A 19,828-nucleotide genomic window follows, 5' to 3' on the forward strand; every position below is an offset into this window, starting at 1 on the left:
GAGGGGGAGGTGAAGGCGCAGGCGGGGGAGGAGTGGGGAGGATGAAGTGGAGGCGGGGAGGGGGAGGAGGAGAAGTGGGGGGGAGGAGGAGGAGGAGAAGTGGGGAGATGCAGGAGGGAGGGGGAGGTGGAGGAGTGGGGAGGGGGAGGAGAGGGGGTGGAGTTGGGGGGGTAGGGGAGGAGTCAGGACGGGGAGGGGAAGGAGTCGGGTCGAGGAGGGGGTGGAGTGGGGAGGCGGAGGTGGGGAGGGGGAGATGGAGGAGGAGGAGGAGTGGGGAGGTGGAGGAGGGAGGCGGAGGGGGAGGAGTGAGGAGTGGGAAGGGGAGGAGTCGGGGGAGGTGGAGGTGGAGTTGGAGTGGGGAGGTGGAGGAGGAGGAGTGTGGAGGGGAGGTGGAGGGGGAGGGGGAGGGGTGGAGTGGGGAGGGGGAGGTGGAGTGGGTAGGGGGAGGTGGGGAGGGGGAGGTGGAGGTAGAGGAGAAGTGGGGAGGTGGAGGAGAAGGGGGTGGGGGTAGGGGGAAGAGTGGGGAGGGGGAGGAGTGGGGAGGGGAAGTGGAGGTGGGTAGGTGTGGAGGAGGAGTGGGGAGGTGGAGTTGGGGAGGGGGAGGTTGGGAGGTGGAGGAGGAGGGAGGGGAGGGAGAGGGGGAGGTGGGGATGGGGAGGTGGGGAGGGCGAGTGGGGGAGGGGGAGTGGGGGAGGAGGAGGTGGGGAGGGGGAGGTGAAGGTGGGGAGAGGGTGTGGAGAGGTGGAGGAGGGAGCCAGAGGGGGAGGAGAGGGGGAGGGGGAGTAGTGGGGAGGGGGGAGGGGGAGGTGGAGGAGTGGGAAGGTGAGGAGGGAGGGGGACGTGGAGGAGTGGGGAGGTGAGGAGGGAGGGGGAGGTGGAGGAGTGGGGAGGTGGAGTAGGGAGGTGGAGGAGGAGGGGAAGGGGAGGAGGAGGAGTGAGGAGTGGGGAGGGGGAGGGGGAGGTGGAGGCAGAGGCGGGGGAGGAGTGGGGAGGGTGAAGTGGAGGCGGTGAGGGGGAGGAGGGGAGCGGAGGTGAAGTGGGTGGGAGGAGGAGGAGGAGGAGGAGGAGAAGTGGGGAGATGAAGGAGGGAGGGGGAGGTGGAGGAGTGGGGAGGAGAGGGGGTGGAGTTGGGGTGGTAGGGGAGGAGTCGGGACAGGGAGGAGGTGGAGTGGGGAGGTGGAGGAGGAGAAGTGGGGAGGCGGAGGTGGGGAGGCATAGGTGGGAAGGGGTAGGTGGGAAGGGGTAGGTGGGAAGGGGTAGGTGGGAAGGGGTAGGTGGGAAGGGGTAGGTGGGGGTGGAGTGGGGAGGTGGAGGAGGAGTGGGGAGGTGGAGGAGGGAGGCGGAGGGGGATGGGAGGAGAGGGAGGAGTGAAGAGTGGGGAGGGGGAGGAGTCAGGAGTGGGAGGTGGAGGTGGAGGGGGGAGGTGGAGTGGGGAGGTGGAGGAGGAGGAGTGTGGAGGGGGAGGTGGAGGGGTGGAGTGGGGAGGGGGAGGTGGAGTGGGGAGGGGGAGATGGGGAGGGGGAGGTGGAGGAGAAGTGGGGAGGTGGAGGAGAAGGGGGTGGGGGTAGGGGGAAGAGTGGGGAGGGGGAGGAGTGGGGAGGGGAAGTGGAGGTGGGTACGTGTGGAGAAGGAGTGGGGAGGTGGAGGTGCGAGGGGGAGGAGTGGGGAGGGGGAGGTGGGGAGGGCGAGTGGAGGAGGGGGAGTGGGGGAGGAGCAGGTGGAGGTGGGGAGGGGGAGGTGAAGGTGGGGAGAGGGAGTGGGGAGGTGGAGGAGGGAGCCGGAGGGGGAGGAGAGGGGAAGGGGGAGTAGTGGGGAGGGGGGAGGGGGAGGTGGAGTGGGGAGGTGTAGGTGGAGGAGTGGGGAGGAGGAGGAGTGGGGAGGGGGAGTGGGGAGGGGGAGTGGGGAGGGGGAGAAGTGGGGAGATGGAGGTGGTGGTGGAAGTGGGGAGGAGGAGGGGGAGGTGGAGGTGGAGTGGGGAGGTGGAGGAAGAGGAGTGGGGAGGTGTAGGAAGAGAAGTGGGGAGGTGGACGAGGGAGGGGGAGGAGGAGGAGTGGGGAGGGGGAGGGGGAGGTGGAGTTGGAGGTGGGGAGGTTGGAGGTGGGGAGGTGGGAGGTGGAGGTGGAGTGGGGAGATGGAGGAGAGAGGGGGAGGAGGAGTGAGGTGTAGGGAGGGGGAGGAGTGGGGAGGGGAGATGGAGGTGGAGGTGAGGTGGGAGATGGAGGTGGAGGTGGGGAGGGGGAGGTGGGGGAGGTAGAGGTGGGGAGAGGGAGGGGGAGGTGAAGTGGGGAGATGAAGCAGGTGGAGTGGGGAGGTGGAGGAGAGGGTGGAGGTGGAGGAGAGGGGGGAGGTGGAGGAGTAGGGAGGTGAGGAGGAGGGGAGGGGGGAGGTGGAGGAGTGGGAGTGGGAGGTGGAGGAGGAGGGGAAGGGGAGGAGGAGGAGTGAGGAGTGGGGAGGAGAGGGGAGGTGGAGGTGGGGAGGTGGAGTGGAGAGGTGGAGGAGGAGTAGGGAGGTGGAGGAGGGAGGGGGAGGGGGAGGAGTGAGGAGTGGGGAGGGAGGGGGGAGGGGGAGGCATGGGGAGGGGAGGAGGGAGGTGGAGTGGGGAGGGGTAGGAAGATGGACAGGTCATGAGGGCGGTGCTGAGCTGGAAGGTTGGAACTGGGATAAGGTGGTGGGATAGAAAATGAGGAAACCGAAGTCCACATTGATGCCATGTGGTTGAAGGGTCTTGAGGCGGAAGATGAGGCGTTCTTCCTCCAGGCATTGGGTAGTGAGGGAGTGATGACAGAGGAGGCCCAGGACCAGCTTGTCCTCAGCAGAGTGGAGGGGGAGTTGAAATGTTCTAGAGACCCAGGTAATGTTCTGGGGACACAGGTTCAAATCCTGCTATAGCAGATGTTGGAAACTGAATCTATTAAGAAAAAAGTCTGGGATTAAGGGACTATTGACGACCATGAACCCATTGTCAATTATCAGGGAAAACACATCTGGTTCACTAATGTCCTTTAGGGAAGGAAACTGCCATCCTTACCTGGTCCGGTCTTCATGTGACACGAGACCCACAGCAATGTGGCTGACCTTTACCTGATCTCTGGGCAATTAGGGCCAAAAAGTGTGGCGCTGGAAAAGCACTGCTGGTCAGGCAGCATCTGAGGAGATCTTATACTCGACATGTCAACTCTCCTGCTCCTTGGATGCTGCCTGACCGGCTGTACTTTTCCAGCACCACACTTTTTGACTCTGATCTCCAGCATTTCACTTTCTCTTTCTGGGCACTTGGGGGTGGGAAATAGATGCTGGCCTGGCTGTGACAACCACATCCCATGAATGAGTTTTTTAAAAAATTGTTCATTCCTGTCTGGTACAAAAATAAATTGGGAAATGTGGCCTAGCTGTGGTGAACAAGGAAAATTAAGGATAGTATTAAATCAGAGGAACGGCTATACAAAATGGCCAATATAAAAAGCAATAGATGTGAGGATTGGGGATTGCGACTTCACAAAATGAGGACAAAGGGATTGATTGAGAGAGGGATAATAGAGTACAACAGTAAGTTTGTGGGAAATGTGCAAACTAATTGTAAAAGCTTCTATAGGTATAAGAGATTCTGGTCTGGATTAGCGAGTTTGCAGACAACAAAAATTGGGGGAAGTTGTAGATAGTGAGGAATGGTGTGGATACAACACAATATAGATTAGTTGGACAGTTGGACTAAGAAATGGCAAATGGAGTTTAATCTGGACAAATACGTAATGCATTTTGGAAGTTCAAATATAAAAGGCAAGTAAGTTGTAAATTGCTGGACCCTTAGGAGGATTGATATACTGAGGGATCTTGGGATGCAAGACCACAGCTCTCTGAGTAGATACGGTGGGAAAGAAGGCACAAAGGCTTGCTTGCCTTCATCAGTCAGGACACTTGAGTATGAAAGTTGGCAAGTATGTTGCAGCTGTGTAAAACCTTTAGTTAGATCACATATGGAGTATTGTGTTCTGCTCTGGTTGCCACACGATGGGACGGATGGGGAAGGTTTGGAGAAGATGCAAAAGAGGTTTGCAATGTATAGGCTTTAAAGAAATGCTGTACAAGAAAGTTTCTCCATCAATTTCTGTTTTTGGTGAGGAAAAAACTTTGAATGTTGTTAAGAAGGAGTTTGATATAATTCTTAGGTTTAAAATGATCAAAGGGGATGGGGGAGAAAGCAAGAAAAGTGTGCTGAGTTGGATGATCTACCATAATCATTTGGAATGGCAGTATGGCAGAAGGCACAAAGGATTGAATGGCCTACTCCTGTTCCTACTTTCTATGTTTGTATTTGTGAACAATTGCTAATTTTAAACCAAAAGAAGAAAGACAGTAATGAAGAAGTGCAATTCTTTTAACTTATCCCTTCAAGGAAGTCACTGTCCCCAGTTAATACTGTTTTCACAATTGGGAAAAACGGTTTAGCAATTTTACGTAACCATGCTTTATTAAAAAAAGGACTCAATTTATTGGCCTGAAATCACTAATTTAACTTTTTAAAAAGACTAAAGCCACATTCCATTGATCTGAAATTCACAACTAAAGATGGCTAAACATTTGTATCATTTTAGTTTCTACATTCCAAAGCATCATACAATCACTGCAGTGTGAAAGTAGGCCATTCAGCCCACGGAGTCTGCACCAACCCTCAGAAGAGCATCCCATCCAGATGGGGTGCATGTGTAAACTCCGCACAGATAGCTGCCTGAAGCTGGAATTAGGCCCTGGTGCCAAGAGGCAGCAGGGTTCACACTGAGCCACTGTACAACCTCAAAGCCTCATCAGAAACAATTGTTTGAAGGAGTATAAATGAGGGCCATCTCCTACCTTAGTAGAAAGCATCTGAACAAACACATGGCACTCAACAGGTTGGGGATATCCAATAAAACCTAAAGAAGTCATTTGACCCATCAAATCTGCTCAAAGAGATTATGGTTGATCCGATAATCCTCACTCCAGTTTCCTGCCTTTTTCCCCATACCCCTTATTCTCTTATTGATTAACAGTCTGTTTATCTCAGTCTTGAATACAGCGTGCAACCTAGTCTTGACAGCCTTCTTCAGTAAAGCATTTCAGAGACTCATTATCCTCCGAGAAAACATTCCTCCCCATCTCAGTTTTAATTGTGTGACCCCTTATTCTGCGATAGAGTCATAGTGATGTACAGCACGGAAACAGACCCTTCAGTCCAACTCTTTCCTGCCGACCAGATATCCTAACCTAACCTATTCCCACCTACCAGCACCCTTCCTGTTCATATATTCATCCAGGTGCCTTTTAAATGATGATGCCATCTGCTCCCAGACTCCCCAAAAGGGGAAACAATCTCACCACATCTATCCTGCTGAGTCCCTCAGAATCTTGTAAGTTTCAATATGGTCTTCTCTCAATCTTCTAAACGTCAATGAGTATTAGCCCAGCTTATATGCAGTTCCTCTGAAGAAAATCGCTCCATACCCAGGACTAACTTTGTGAATCTTCTCTGGACTGCCCTGATATGTCAACTTTCCTTCCTTGGGTAAGGGAATCCAAACTGCTCACTGTATTCCAGTTCTGCTCTGCTTCAAGGTAATCCTGACTATACATGACTTTCACAGTCACGGTCCAAAAAAAACGTTAAAAACTCATTAAATTGTTAGGAACACCTTTAGACGGCAAATAAGATGGCGTGACACAGTGGCTCATTGGTTAGCACTGCTGCCTAGGGTTTGATCCCACCCTCGGGTGACTGTCCATGTGGATTTTCATACTCTCCCCATTTCTGCGTGGGTTTCCTCTGGAAGCTCAGATTTCCTTCCACGGTTCAAAGATGTGCAGGTTAGGAGGGGTTACCTATGGGAAGTGCAGGGTTACAAGGTTATAAGGGGGTGAGTCTGGTTGAGATGCTCTTCAAGGGGCCTGTGTGGACTCGATGGGCCGAATGGCCTGTTTCCCCACTGTAGGGATTCCATGAAGAAGAGGATATAAAGAGAAGCTACACCTTCTCATCTGGTCATAACACAGTTACATACATTCTGTACTTAATCAACCTCAATATATTTTAATACAGCCGAGAAGATAGCGGTAACACAGTTTGATATTATCTTACTATTCTGCTTCTTGTTGCTGGTGAGAAGAATGAATCATGATCGTCAATTTGGAAACTTTTAATACGATCCATCTCAAAAGGCGCAGTGAAATATTCAGGTTCTGGTGGAATTTTGTCTTCATCCACTGAGAAAATCTTAGTGATGCAGTTGAATGTGGAGGGTTTCTGTTTTATATCATTGGAATGTAGAGGTAGCTTGATATGAAGAAGTTCAGCATAACGACAAAGAAGATCCCATGGTGCATGGAGTTTCAGAAAAATAAGGCTGTGATCCATAACCTATAAATATAATTTAACAATGTGAAAAAGTTTGTACAAGCACATTTTTCAACTAATACAAAAACAAAATTACATGGAGGTTTGAAATCTGAAATAAAAATGGAAAATGCTATTAACACTTAGCAGACTGCATCTGTGTAGGAAGAAACAAGATTAAACCTTGGAATCATCAACTTGAAATATTAAAACTATTTTTCTCTTTCTATAGGTTAATTTGCCCTGCAATATGAGCTGATGTCAGCACAGGAAGAACTAAAAAAACCCTGTGATTTCAATGAAGAATGATCCCTCCAATGTATCTCGTTAAGAAATCACAGAATTCCTACAGTGTGGACGCAGACCATTCCACTCATCAAGTCCGCCCTGACCCTCCAAAGAGCATCCTAGCCAGATCAACCCCCTATCTCTGCATTTCCCATTGCCAATCCACCTAACCTGGACACCTTTGGATTGTGGGAGGAAATCGGAGCACCCAGAGGAAACCCACACAGACAGTCTGTCCGAGGCTGGAATCAAACCCCCCAGGTGAAGCATCAGTGCTAACCACTGAGCCACTGTGCCACCCCAACTGAGAAGGAAGATGAATTGGGTGGCACGGTGGCAGTGGGCGGCACGGTGGCACAGTGGTAAGCACTGCTGCCTCACAGCGCCAGAGACCCGGGTTCAATTCCTGCCTCAGGCGATTCTCTGTGTGGAGTTTGCACATTCTCCCCGTGTCTGCGTGGGTTTCCTCCGGGTGCTCTGGTTTCCTCCCACAGTCCAAAAATGTGCAGGTTAGGTGAATTGGCCATGCTAAATTGCCCGTAGTGTCAGGTGAAGGGGTAAATATAGGGGAATGGGTCTGGGTGAGTTGTGCTTCCGCGGGTCGGTGTGGACTTGTTGGGCCGAAGAGCCTGTTTCCACACTGTAAGTAATCTAATTTAATCTAACCTAATCTAAAGTGAGCAAAGTCAATGTGAAAAGGTACAAGAAGGGAATTACAAGGGAGAGACAGAGACAGAGACATTGAATTAAGAGGTACAATAACATACAGAACATGAATTAGAAGCAGAATTAAGCCATTTGGCACTTCAAGCCTGTTTCACCATTCAATAAAGCATGCTTAATCGGTTTGTGTTCTAAACTGCATATTCCCATCTATCCCCGATAAACTTCGAGACCCTTGCCTAACATGGATCTACCTATCTGCACCTTAAAATATCTCATGACACCACCTCCACCATCTTCAGAGGTGGAGGGGGCCAAAATTGTACAACCTCAGAGAAAAACAACCCTTTAATCTCTATCCTAACAGACTATGCCCGAGTTCAGGACCCATCCACAAGAGGAGACATCCTTTCCATGTCTGACTTGTCAAGACCATTCAAGATCTTGTAAATGTCAATCAAATCATCCTTTGCTGTTCTGAACTCAGCGTTCCTGATCATCTGCTCTATCTCCTTATCATCTTTAGTGACTCATGCACCACAATACCTAGATTACTCTGCACCTCAGAATTTTGTTCTCTGTTTAAATTATCTACTGCTACTCAATTTTTCCAGCCAAACTGAACAACTTTACATTTTTCCACATTATACTCCATCTCCCAGACTTTTGCCCACTCCTTCATCCATATTGGTTTGCATTCTTGTTATGTCATTATCACAGCATACTTTATTACCTGTCTTTGTGCCATCTGCAAATTTAGCTATTGTGCCTTTTATCACCTCCCTTAAAACATTGATATGAATCATTAAAAAGTTGAAGACCCAATGCAGACCGTTGTGGGACCTGATTCATCATATCAATCTGAAAAAAAAGACTCATTTATGTACTCTCCGATTCCTACCAGCCTGCCAACCTTGTGCTCCCTACAGCACAAGCTACTACTTTGATCTGAGACCTTTTAGGTCAAATCTGGTCAAATGCCTTCTGGAAATCCATGTAAATCAACAGGCTCCCCTTTATCCACAGCACATGTTACTTCTTCAAAGGATTACAATAAATTGGTTAACCAGTATATCTTATTCTTAACCCATACAGACTCTTTCCGATTACTTTGAGGTTTTCCAATTTATAACTTCCTTAATGATCAATTCTGATGATCCATGACAGAGGTGAAGCTAACAGGCCAATAGTTCCTGTTTTTTGCTTCCCTTCCTTCTTAAATAGATGATTTTTGCCAGCTTCCAATCTAATGGAGTATTCCCAACATCCAATAGGTTTTGTAAAATTAACACCAATGCATCTACACTTCATTAATCCTAGGGGCAAGTCTGATTTTCATTAATATTTTGTTTTATATACATTTTGATATATATAAAAAGAAAATTCCAATTTGCAGAAAAAAAAGACTTTTTATTGTCGATTTCTGGACTTTAGAATTTGAGTAGAAAAGCAGGAGGCTGGGAGAACCCAGCAAGTCAGGGAGCATCAGGAGATGGAGAAGTCAATGTTCCATGTATAACCCTTCTTCAGGACTGGGGGTGGGAGTAGGGAGAGTTGCAGATAAATGAGGGAGAATGGAGGGTTATGGGTGGGGAGAGGGGTGAAGTGGTGAGGTGATGATAGATGAATACAGGTGGTAGGTAGGTCAATAGGAGGAATGAATCCAGTTGGTAGCTGGAAGGAGGGATCGGTCAGAGGGATGGAAGGAAGGAGGGGCTGGATAGGGAGTCGGGGGATGAGTGGGAAGGTTATTTGGAATTGGAAAACTCAATGTTGTGTCCTCTGAGCTGTAGGCTGCCCAGGTGGAAGATGGGATGTTTTTCCTCCAATTTGCAGTCTGATTCAATGTGGCAATGAAGGAGCCAAGGATGGACATGTCGGAGAGGGAGTGGGAAGGGGAATTGAAATGGGCGATGACCGGGAGGTCAGGCTTGCCCAAAACAGCCTGGCTGAGATGCTCAGCAAAACGTGCCCTTTAGTTTATGTTTGGCCTCCCTGATGTAGAGCAGACCACATCGGGAGCAGTGGTTACAGTAAACTAAGTTGGAGGAGAGGCAGGTGAACCTCTGTCTCACATGGAAGGACTGTTTGGGGTCCTGGATGGAGGTGAGGCCGACAGGTTTTGCATCTTTTACAGTTGCAGGGGAAAGTACCAGGGGATCAAGGGGGTTGGTGGGGAGAGTGGCGTAAACCAAGGATTGGCGAAGGAAATAGCCCTTTCAGAAGGCAGAGAGGGGTGGGGAGGGGAAGATGTTCTTGGTGATGGGGTCTAGTTGGAGTTGGCGGAAGTGTTTGAGAACAAGGGGGATATTGTCTTTATTATGTTGGGTTGGGGCGGAGTTTAGAGCAATAGACCTGGGTATGGAGGTGGGACAGTGGAAGGTTACCTGGATGGCAGAGGGGAAAAAGCACATTGTCTAAAATAGGTGGATGTCTGGGATGTTTGGGAGTGGAACATCTCCACATCAGAGCAGATGGGATGGAGATGGAGTAATTGGGAAAATGGGATGGAGTTTTGCAGGATACGTGGTGGGAGGAGGTGTAGTCCAGGTAGTTACAGGAGTCTGTGGATTCATAGCAAACACCAGTCCATAAACTGTCGCTAGACATGGAAACAGAGAGGTCAACGAAGGGGAGGGAGGTATCCGAGATAGACCAAGTGAATTTAAGGGCAGAGTGGAAATTGTTGGCAAAGTTGATGAATTACTCCAGTTTAGGAACAACACCTAGACATCCTACAGCCCAGAGGACACAACATTGAGCTCTCCAATATCAAATAACCTTCCCACCCATCCCTGACTCCCTTTCCAGCCCCTCCCCCATCCTTTCATCCCTCCAACCGACCCCTCCTTCCAGCTACCAACCAATTTATTCCTCCTGTTAACCTACCAGGTCGGACCTACGACCCATACTCACCTACCACCACCTCACCACTCTGCCCCTTTCCCCACCCATAACTCCTCCCCACCCCCAATATCTGCAGTTCCCCCTACCCCCCACCCCCATTCCTGAAGAATGGTTATACCCGAAATGTCGGATTTCTCCATCTCCTGATGCTGCCTGGCTTGCTGTGCTCTTCCAGCTTCCTGCTTGTCTGCCCTGAATTCCAGTATCTGCAGTTTTTTTTGTCTCTAATTTAGCGTTTGAGTGGCAATATTTGATAAAACATTAAGGGTACCTGTACTATCAATTACTAGAGTTAGATATCTGTGCAGAGTTTAGCGTCATAGAGGAAGACTTCTATAACACGGAAACAGTCCCTTCAGTCTAACTTGTCCATGCTGACCAGATATCCTAAATTAATCTAGTCCCATTTATTTGATAATTAACATGTAATTATAATAAGTTTATGAATTTCAGGTGGGCTTTAAGTGCAAACTGCTACTTTCGTGAAGGTAACTGCAGAGCAATATGGAACGAAAGCAGCTGACCATATTTTACAATTTGCAGGGCAACACTGTCCACCAGGACTTGGTGAAAATGGCAAAACCACCAGTATTTGTCATCCATACTCTAATGAAACTGCCAGTAACTGTGAAAATCTGCACATGTGCAGAGTACCGCAGAGGTTTAGCAGTTGCTATCAATAATGCTATGCTCCTCCGTCAACTGCACTGTTGATGATCCCTCAGAGTTTAATCCTGAAGCAATTAATGAACTGTCAAAAAGTTTCACTTTCACTCTGTCTTGTTGTTAATTTAAAATGTTATACTTTGTTGAATTAGAGCTTATCTCATTTTTTATACAAGTAATGGAGCAATCTATAGAAAAATAGAAGCTGATATCGAATTGTAAAGTAACCAAAAACTTAAGTTATATTTCCATAGTTTAGACTTTTTAAAAAAAATCACTGGCCCTAGTTATCTAATTTTATCTTTGTGGAATGTCAATTTCTTTTAATCATGATAAATTCCACACACTTTCAATTGTTTCATGGTTGTATATGGTACTGTAACTTTCACCTTAATGATTAACAACAGTATCTGAAAGTATAAGAGTTAAAGACTTGAGTATTTTTAATTTCCTGCTTTGATGTCTGTGAGAATACCTCAGTGTTAGTAACTTTGTGTTCTGTTCACAGGCATCAGTGCTTCTAAAACTCCAGTCATCCAGATGTGAACTGGTGTCAAGAAATGGAAATTCATGCCAAGGAGATTGCTCAATGTTTTTTTGACCGTTTCCTTTGAGATTGACAGCAAGTTCTGTTGCTTCACTGCTAACCACAAAATCTGGCACAAGAACATTTCGCTCACTCAGCAGTTATAACAGAGTGCCGCACTACTTCACAGAAATGTCTATTGGTTGGAGAAGTGTGTCTCTAACAGGGAATACAAGTCATAAAGCAATCCATTGAAAAATAGAAGCTGATATTGAATGATAAAGTAACCAAAAGTTTAAGTTATGTTTCCATAGTTTAGACATAGAGTCTTAGAGCTGTACATCATGGAAACCCACCCGTGGGTCCCACTCGTCCATGTCGATCAGATATCCGAAATTAATCTAGTCCCACTTGCCAGCATTTGGACAGACCACATTTGGCGTATTGTGCACTTTTCAGGCCCATATCTCAGGAAGGATGTACTGTCCCTGGAGCATGTTCAGAGGAGGTTCACGAGAATGGTCTCAGGAATGAATTTACTTATCAGGAATATATGAGGACTCCAGGTTTATACTCAAAGGAGTTTACAAGGATGAGGGGGGATCTAATTGAAACATACAGAATACTGAATGGCCTGGACAGAGTGGATGTTGGGAAGATGTTTCCATTGGTAGGAGAGACTAGGATCCGAGGGCACAGCCTCAGAGTAAAGGGAAAACCTTTGATAATGGAGATAAAAAGAAACTTCTTCAGCTAGAGAGTGGGGAATCTATGGAATTCATTGCCACAGAAGGCTGTGGAGGCCAGGTCATTGAGAATATTTAAGATGGAGATAGATAGGTCCTTGAGTATCAAAAGAATCAACAGTTACAGGGAGAATGGGGTTTAGAAACTTATCAGCCATGATTGAATGGCAGAGCAGACTTGATGGGTTGAATGGCCTAATTTCTGCTCCTATGTCTTCTGGTCCATATCCATCTAAACCCTTCCTATTCATATACCCATCCAGATGCCTTTAAAAACATTGTAATTGTACCAGCCTCCACCACTTCCTCTGGCACCTTACTCCATACATGCACCACCTTCTGAAAAATTGCTCCTTAGGTCCCTTTTAGACCTTTCCCTCATAAGAATGGAAATATATTGCGAGTGCTAATTGTAACAAATAGCAAGAAATAATGTGACTTCCAGTGATATGTTTAATCATTAGAAGTAAATATAAACGAAAACAAAAATGAAGGCTTTTTATATCAAGAGTGCAATCTCCCATCGCATTCATTGTAAGAAGTTGGAAAATTTATTTTTGTAATAAATGATTAATTAACATCACGCGATGAGGGAAGTGTTGAAGGAAGTGTACATTCACTGTGTGTGAAAGCAGAAGATAGTTAATAGATCATCATAAAGTTACTGCCAATAGTATATTGAATATCATATATAGTGTCCTTTACGCATTGTTGGTCATGATGTCATATTTCCCTTCTTTGCACCATTCATACTGTCCACTTCTACTTTTTTTCCATTTCTTTTTGGCAGTTTCTCTGCTGTTTGATGCCTGGCTTTTCCATGTTTATTTCACGACATTGTTTCGCTCCTAGCAAACTAACTGGATTGGATTTTGAAATCTGCAATAAGGCAGGGCAGGTCACTGCTGCCCACAACAGTTTAGCAATCTCTCTGGCATGCACTGCTCCTTCTCATTGGCAATTTAAATCCAGCACATGGTCAAGGGGATCTCCAGGTGTTCAGCAGCAGAGATGTTTATGTTGGCAGGAAGAATAAAGTATTACTTAAATGGAAAATGATTGCAGGTTCTGAGATGCAGAGAGCAAGCTAGGAGTTCTCCTGCATGACTCTCTAACAGTTAATATGCTTATGTAGCAAGTAACTACGGAGGCTAATGGAATGCTATCCTTTATTGTACAGGAAGTGATCATTAAGTAAGGATGGTATACAGCAGTTATACAATTGATGAGATGTGATTGAGGGCATTGATGATACTGTGTGCAGTTCTGCTCTCCTAGTTTAAGGTACAGTGCAGACTGTTCAGGGAAGATTTACTGGTTTGACATCTGGAATGAGAGGGTGTTTTAAGACGAAAGGTTGGACAGGCTGGGCTTGTTTCCAAGGGGGTTTAGAAAGGTGAGGAGTGACTTGACTGAAATACGTAAAATCCTGAATGGCCTTGTTAAGGTGGAAGTGGAAAGGGTGTTATCTCTTGTGGTGAGCCCAGAGCTACTGTTTAAAGATTAGAGATTGCTCTTTTGGAACAGTCTCTCCTACCAATGGAAACATCTTCCCAACATCCACTCTGTCCAGGTTTATTTTCATTAGAAAAAAGGAGATTGAGGGGGGACCTGATTGAGGTTTACAAAATCATGAAGGGTATAGACAGGGGGGGATAGAGACAAGCTTTTTCCCAGGGTGAAGGATACAATAATGAGAGGTCACGCTTTCAAGGTGAGGGGTGGAAAGTTTAAGGGGGATACATGCGACAAGTATTTCACACAGAGGGTGGTGGGCACTTGGAACGCACTGCGAGCAGAGGTGGTAGAGGCAGGCATGGTTGATTCATTTAAGATGCGTCTGGACAGATGCATGACTAGGTGGGGAGCAGAGGGATAAAAATGCTTAGGAATTGACTGACAGGTTTGGATCGGCTCAGGCTTGGAGGGCTGAAGGGTCTGTTCCCGGGCTGTAAATTTTCTTTAAGTCTGTTCTTTGTTCTTAGAGGGAATAGGTTTAGGGTGAGGGGGAAAGGTATAAAAGAGACGTAAGGGGCAACTTTTTCACACAGAGGGTGATGCATGAATGGAATGAGCTGCCAAAGGAAGTGGTGGAGACTGGTACAATTACAGCATTTAAAAGGCATCTGGATGGGTATATGAATAGTAAGGATTTGGAGGGATATGGGCCAGGTGCTGACAAATGAGACTAGATTGGGTTGGGATATCTGGTCAGCATGGATGAGTAGGACCGAAGGGTCTGATTCCATGCTGTACATCTCCATGATTTTAATTATGCCACACTAACGATGTTGCTTTTAGCTGAGATATGGACTAGAAACAGATGGAAATTGCTAAAGGAAAATGATTAAGAACAAACTCGTGTTTGGTTGCACAGAATATATGACACAAGAATAAAGTACAGTTTTAACCTTTTATTATTGAAGAGGCTTGAGGTTAAAAATTGGACCCTGGATGAGTGATTACAATAACTTGGACCAGATTTCTGCAACATAAACTTATCAATGGAAAGTACATAAAAGTCAAATGAGTACTCACTGATTTTGTCGCTTCAATCTGTATGCCTTCTTTCATTAAGTTTTCTTGAAAAAATGCTCTTTTTCTCTGCATACCAAATAAAGAATATTTAAGAAAGAGATTTAAAGAAATATAACATTCTTAACTGATTCCAGACTGAACTGCACATTTAGGTTCAGTTTTAAAAAGGTTACAATCAATTTCTATCTTTGCACATTCCTGGGCAACAAGGTAGAAAATAAAAATATATTGTCCTATTCTGAAGAACGAAATTTCAGATGCTTTTAATGAAGTCACTCCTAATACTCAATACTGTTCCAGTGCCCAGGACCAGAATGTGAGAAGGAAGTGTCTCTAGCTGTTGTTCCTGGAAGCCCCAGCTTTGGAGCTGGAAAGGCAACTGGAGACACTGTGGAAGATCCATGAGGATGAGAGACTAATGGATAGCACGTACAGAGAGGTGGCTACTCCACAGGTTTAGACCTCAGAGGCAGGGAGGGAATGGATGACCACCAGGCACTGAAACAGGACTAGAAGCCAATATAGCGGCCCCCTGCAAAACAGATTTACCATTTTGGTTTAGTTGCTCCTGTATCTTTTGGCCTTCAGTGAAAAAAATCAGTATTAGTATGGAAATGGTGTTGGAGATATTGATAGGAATAAAGGCCAATAAATCCCCAGGGCCCAAAAGTCTATATCCGAGAGTATTTAAGGAAGTGGCCGTAGACATAGTGGGTGCATTGCTAGGTCATTTTACAAGATTTTATAAACTACTGACCTCTTGAGGAAAGTAGCAATAGCAAAATTTGTTGCATCACGATTGGCTGTGCTGCACAGGACAGGAGGAATACGTCTACTTGTACAGGGAGACGGAAAAGAGGGAAACAATGTCAAAAAAAAAGAGAATGGTAAAGAAGAAAAGTGATAGGCAGAGAATTCAAGGGCAGTTGTAGAAAAGTAATTTATTGTCACATGTACTTTTACAAAAAAGAAGAAAAAAATTTATAAGTCGCCATACTAGAGCACCTAAATTAATAACTGAAGTCATAAATAAAAAGAAAAAATGTAAAAGATCACCAGGTCCATTAATGGCTCCTGGATTTGGGAATCGCTGGAAAATTGGGCTGAGACGAGACCTCCATTCCAGAACTAGACCTCCACACTGAGTGGCTGGAATACCTAGAAGTCACCCAAGAACTCCACTCCGGAACAAGACCACCATGCGAGGTTGAGATTGCTACACCCAGGATGACCTCCACCAGGTGCCAGGCCTGTACCGCCTTTCTGGGCTGCTGGAAGCCATCTCATCACTGGGCCTGGGCCAGGAGAAGAGGCCTCTGCCAAAGTTAGGCAGGAAGGTCAGGTGCCATAATAAATGGAAACATTTAAGAAATTGCAATGATTGTTCATTTCTCAGTGGTGCAAAAATCAAACAGGAAAAGTTGCCTGGCCATGACTAATAAAGGAAATTAGGGATATTATTAGATCCAAGAAAGGCTGGTAAAAGTTGACCAAAATAGAAAAAGCAGCTGATCTGAGCAGTTGATTTGGCAAAGGAGGATAGAGGTGGAAAATAGAGCATGCGGGAAACGTGCAAACTCATTTGCAAAGCGATTGTAGGTATCTGAAGAGAAAAAGATTAATGAAGACAAATGTAAATCCTTTACAATCAGACACAGGGAAAGCTATAATGGAGAACAAAGTGATGGCAAACCAATTAAGTACATATTTGGCTTTTGGCTTCACAAAACAGGACACAAATAGCAGCCCTAAAATGTTTGGAAACATATGCTCTAGAGAGAAAGAGAGAGGAAGCAGTTAGTGACTAGTGGAGTTCTGCAGGGTCAGTGTTGGGACCATAACTATTCACATGATACATTAATGATTGGATGAATGAATTGAGGGTATTGTTGATAAGTTTGCAGATGAAAAAGATTGTTGGAGGGACAGGTACTGTTGAGGAAGCAGAAGAACCTAGACAGGCTAGTATAGTAGAGGAAGTGCCAGACAGAATAAATGTGGGTAAGTGCAAGGTGATGCACCTTGGCAGGACGAATAAAGGTGTAAACTATTTTCTAAATGGAGAAAGGCTTTGAAAATCTGAAGTACAAAGGGAACCGGGAGTCCTTGTTCAGGACTCTCTTAAGGTTAATATACTGGTTCATTTGGCAGTAAGGAAGACAAATGCAATGTTAGCATTCATTTCGAGAGGGCTAGAATACAAGAGACGAGGCAGATAGATTTTTGATTGGTAAGGGCATCAGGATTACTGAGTGGAGGCAGGAGAATGGTATTGAGAAACCTAACAGCCATGACTGAATGGTGGACGGACCAAATGGTTTAATGCTGCTCCTGTGTCTTTTGGCCTTCAGTGAAAAAAAATCAGTATTAGTATGGAAATGGTGTTGGAGATATTGATAGGAATAAAGACCAATAAATCCCCAGGGCCCAAAAGTCTATATCCGAGAGTATTTAAGGAAGTGGCCGTAGACATAGTGGGTGCATTGCTAGGTCATTTTACAAGATTTTATAAACTCCAGAGCAGTAGCAGTTAATATAACCCCTCTACCCAAAAAGAGAGTGAAAACAGGAAATTGCATATTAGTTAGCTTGACATTGGTAGTTCGGAAAATACTAGAGGCGATTATAAAAGATTTAAATGGAAAATGGTGACAGGATTGGACAATGTTTTCAATAAAGTCCCACATAAGAAGTTAGCATGTCAAATTAAAGCACATGGGGTGGAAGGTAGTGTACAGACATGGCAGATAGGAAACAAAGAGCAGGCAGTGACTTGTGGGGTACCGCAGAGACCAGTGCTAGAACCCCAGTTATCCACAAAATACATTAATCATTTAGATGAGGAAACTAGATGTAATATCTCCAAAGTTTTTAGATGACACAAAATTGGGTGGGTGGGCAAAATGTGAGAAGGATGTAGGGATGCTTTAACTGTGACTTGGATAAATACAGTGGGCAAATGCATGTCAAATGAAGTGTAATGTGGGTAAATTTGAGGTTATCCACTTTGGTAGGAAAAAAAGAGAAAGGCAGGCTATTATCTAAAATGTGACAGGGAATTTGGAAAGGAGAAGATGCAATGAGACCTGGGTGTCCTTGTACATCACTCACTTAAAATAAACATACAAGTGCAGCAGGCAGTGAAGAATACAAAAGGTACGTTGGCCTTATAGCAAGAGGATTTGAGTACAGGAGCAGGAACCATTTCCTGATGTAGGGCTTATGCTCAAAACATCGACACTCCTGATCCTCAGATGCTGCCTGGTCTGCTGTGGTTTTCCAGTGCCACACTTTTTGACTCTGATATCCAGCATCTGCAGTCCTGACTTGCTCCCACAGGAGCAGGGATGCCTTGCTGCAATTATACAGGGCCTTGGTGAGACTACACCTGGAATATTGTATGGAGTTCGATCTCCTTATCTGAGGAAGGAAGTTCTGGCTATGGAGGGACTACAACCAAGTGTTTACCGGATTGAAACATGGGACAGCAAGAAGAGACACTGGATCGATTAAGACTATATTCACTGGAGTTTAGGAGAATGTGGGGTGATCTCATAGAAACCTATAAAATTCTAACAGGATGTTCCTGATGGCAGGCAAGTTCAGAACTAAGGGTCACAATCTAAGGATGTGGGGTAAATTGGACCGAGATGAAGATAAACTTCTTCTCTCTGCCACAGAAAGTGGTTGAGGCCAAACCATGAAATGTTTTCAAGAAGTGGTTAGATATGATTCTTAGGGCTAAAGGAACCCAAAGGATATGGGAAGAAAGTGGGAACAGGGTACTGAGTTGGATGATCAGGCAATGTTGAAGCTGGCTTGAAAGGCCAAATGCCTACTTCTGTTTCTAAACCATGCTGTCTCTTTCCAATTTTCTGGGTTTTTTTTAAATGCTCAGGTACAATCTCTTTAAGGATCAATTCTCACTTCAATATTCAAATCTTACTGCACCAGCATGACTCCAAATGTAAAGAAATAGCAGATCTTCCTTACTACTTCAGTGACAGCCTGCTCATTTTTAAGAGAAGTCACTCTAAAAGTGAGGAAGTACAAACCCAACAATTCACAGTCTAGAAATTAGGTGAACTTTTGTTGGTTCCTTAATAAATATTTCAATCAATTTAAATATGCAAGCAAAGGAAAAATTGTGCAAAAAAGTTGAACACTTCTCCAATATTTCTAACACTGAACACAATCCCCACATCATTATCATTAATTTAACATTAGAATGGGGCAGTATGAGAGTATTTTTCTTGTTAGCTCCTGGAGTGATGTTCCAGAGAGCAGAATGGCCCAGTACGTATGAGTTTATTACTTTGACCAAGTGACAGCTCCCCAGGAGTATCACAAGCCCCAATGCCTTGAAAATTCTCAGTCTATGTTGACTAACTCTGGTTGGAAGAAAGCACACACCGCAAAACTCCCCACAGCTAGGAGAATCCTGGCCATTATTGTTCCAAGAGCTAAGAGAACAAATTTCTGAGATTATACAGTCCAGTGCCTATACATTCCAACTTAAAGAGATCATCAAAACAAGAATTCTATTATTAATATATTTATGAATCAGCAAATGCTTAATTCTCCACTCTTAAACCTTCTGCTTTGGTTCATAAAGTCTGTGCTTACAGTAATCTAAGAATTTGCAGTTTTCAACAAAAGTTATTCAAAGAACAATCAGCTTGGGAACAAGCCCTTCAGCCCTTCAAGTCTGCGCTGACACATTTACCCTTCCACACAAAAACTCTATTCGTTTACTGGATCAGTATCCCTCTGTTCCCCTCCTACTCGTCTTCATCCAGGTGTTTCTTTGAATGCTGCCGTTGTGTCTGCTTCCACCACCTCCTCTGGCAGCATGTTCCAGACACCCACCACCGTTTGTGAGGAAAAACATCCTTCTCACATCTCTTCAGGAACCTCCCAGCCACTTCCACCAAATCTTGAACTGTGTCCCCTAGTAACTGACCCCTTCACCCTGGGAAAAAGACTCATACTTTCCGCTCTATCCACGGCATTCACAATCTTATAAGCTTCTATCAGGTCACCCCTCACACCCCTGCATTCCAGTGAAAACAAACCCAGTCTATCCAACCTTTCTTCAAAGCTAAAATCCCCCGTACCAGGCAATATCCT

General features: G+C 45.5%; 1 protein-coding gene across 4 annotated transcripts in view; it reads right to left on the bottom strand.

The window, feature by feature from the left end:
• ano6 (anoctamin 6) overlaps window positions 1-19,828 on the bottom strand; it is a 145,861-nt gene that overhangs the window by 52,029 nt on the left and 74,004 nt on the right. For all 4 annotated transcript variants that reach the window (XM_072551962.1, XM_072551963.1, XM_072551964.1 and 1 more), the window contains 2 exons: window positions 14,699-14,764; window positions 6,110-6,388 (listed from right to left, as the gene is read on the bottom strand). In XM_072551962.1, the coding sequence (XP_072408063.1) occupies window positions 6,110-6,388; window positions 14,699-14,764 (345 nt within the window). The remainder of the gene's footprint in view (window positions 1-6,109; window positions 6,389-14,698; window positions 14,765-19,828) is intronic.

This window comes from Chiloscyllium punctatum, chromosome 32 (assembly GCF_047496795.1).
Source record: "Chiloscyllium punctatum isolate Juve2018m chromosome 32, sChiPun1.3, whole genome shotgun sequence".
Taxonomy (NCBI): Eukaryota; Metazoa; Chordata; class Chondrichthyes; order Orectolobiformes; family Hemiscylliidae; genus Chiloscyllium; species Chiloscyllium punctatum.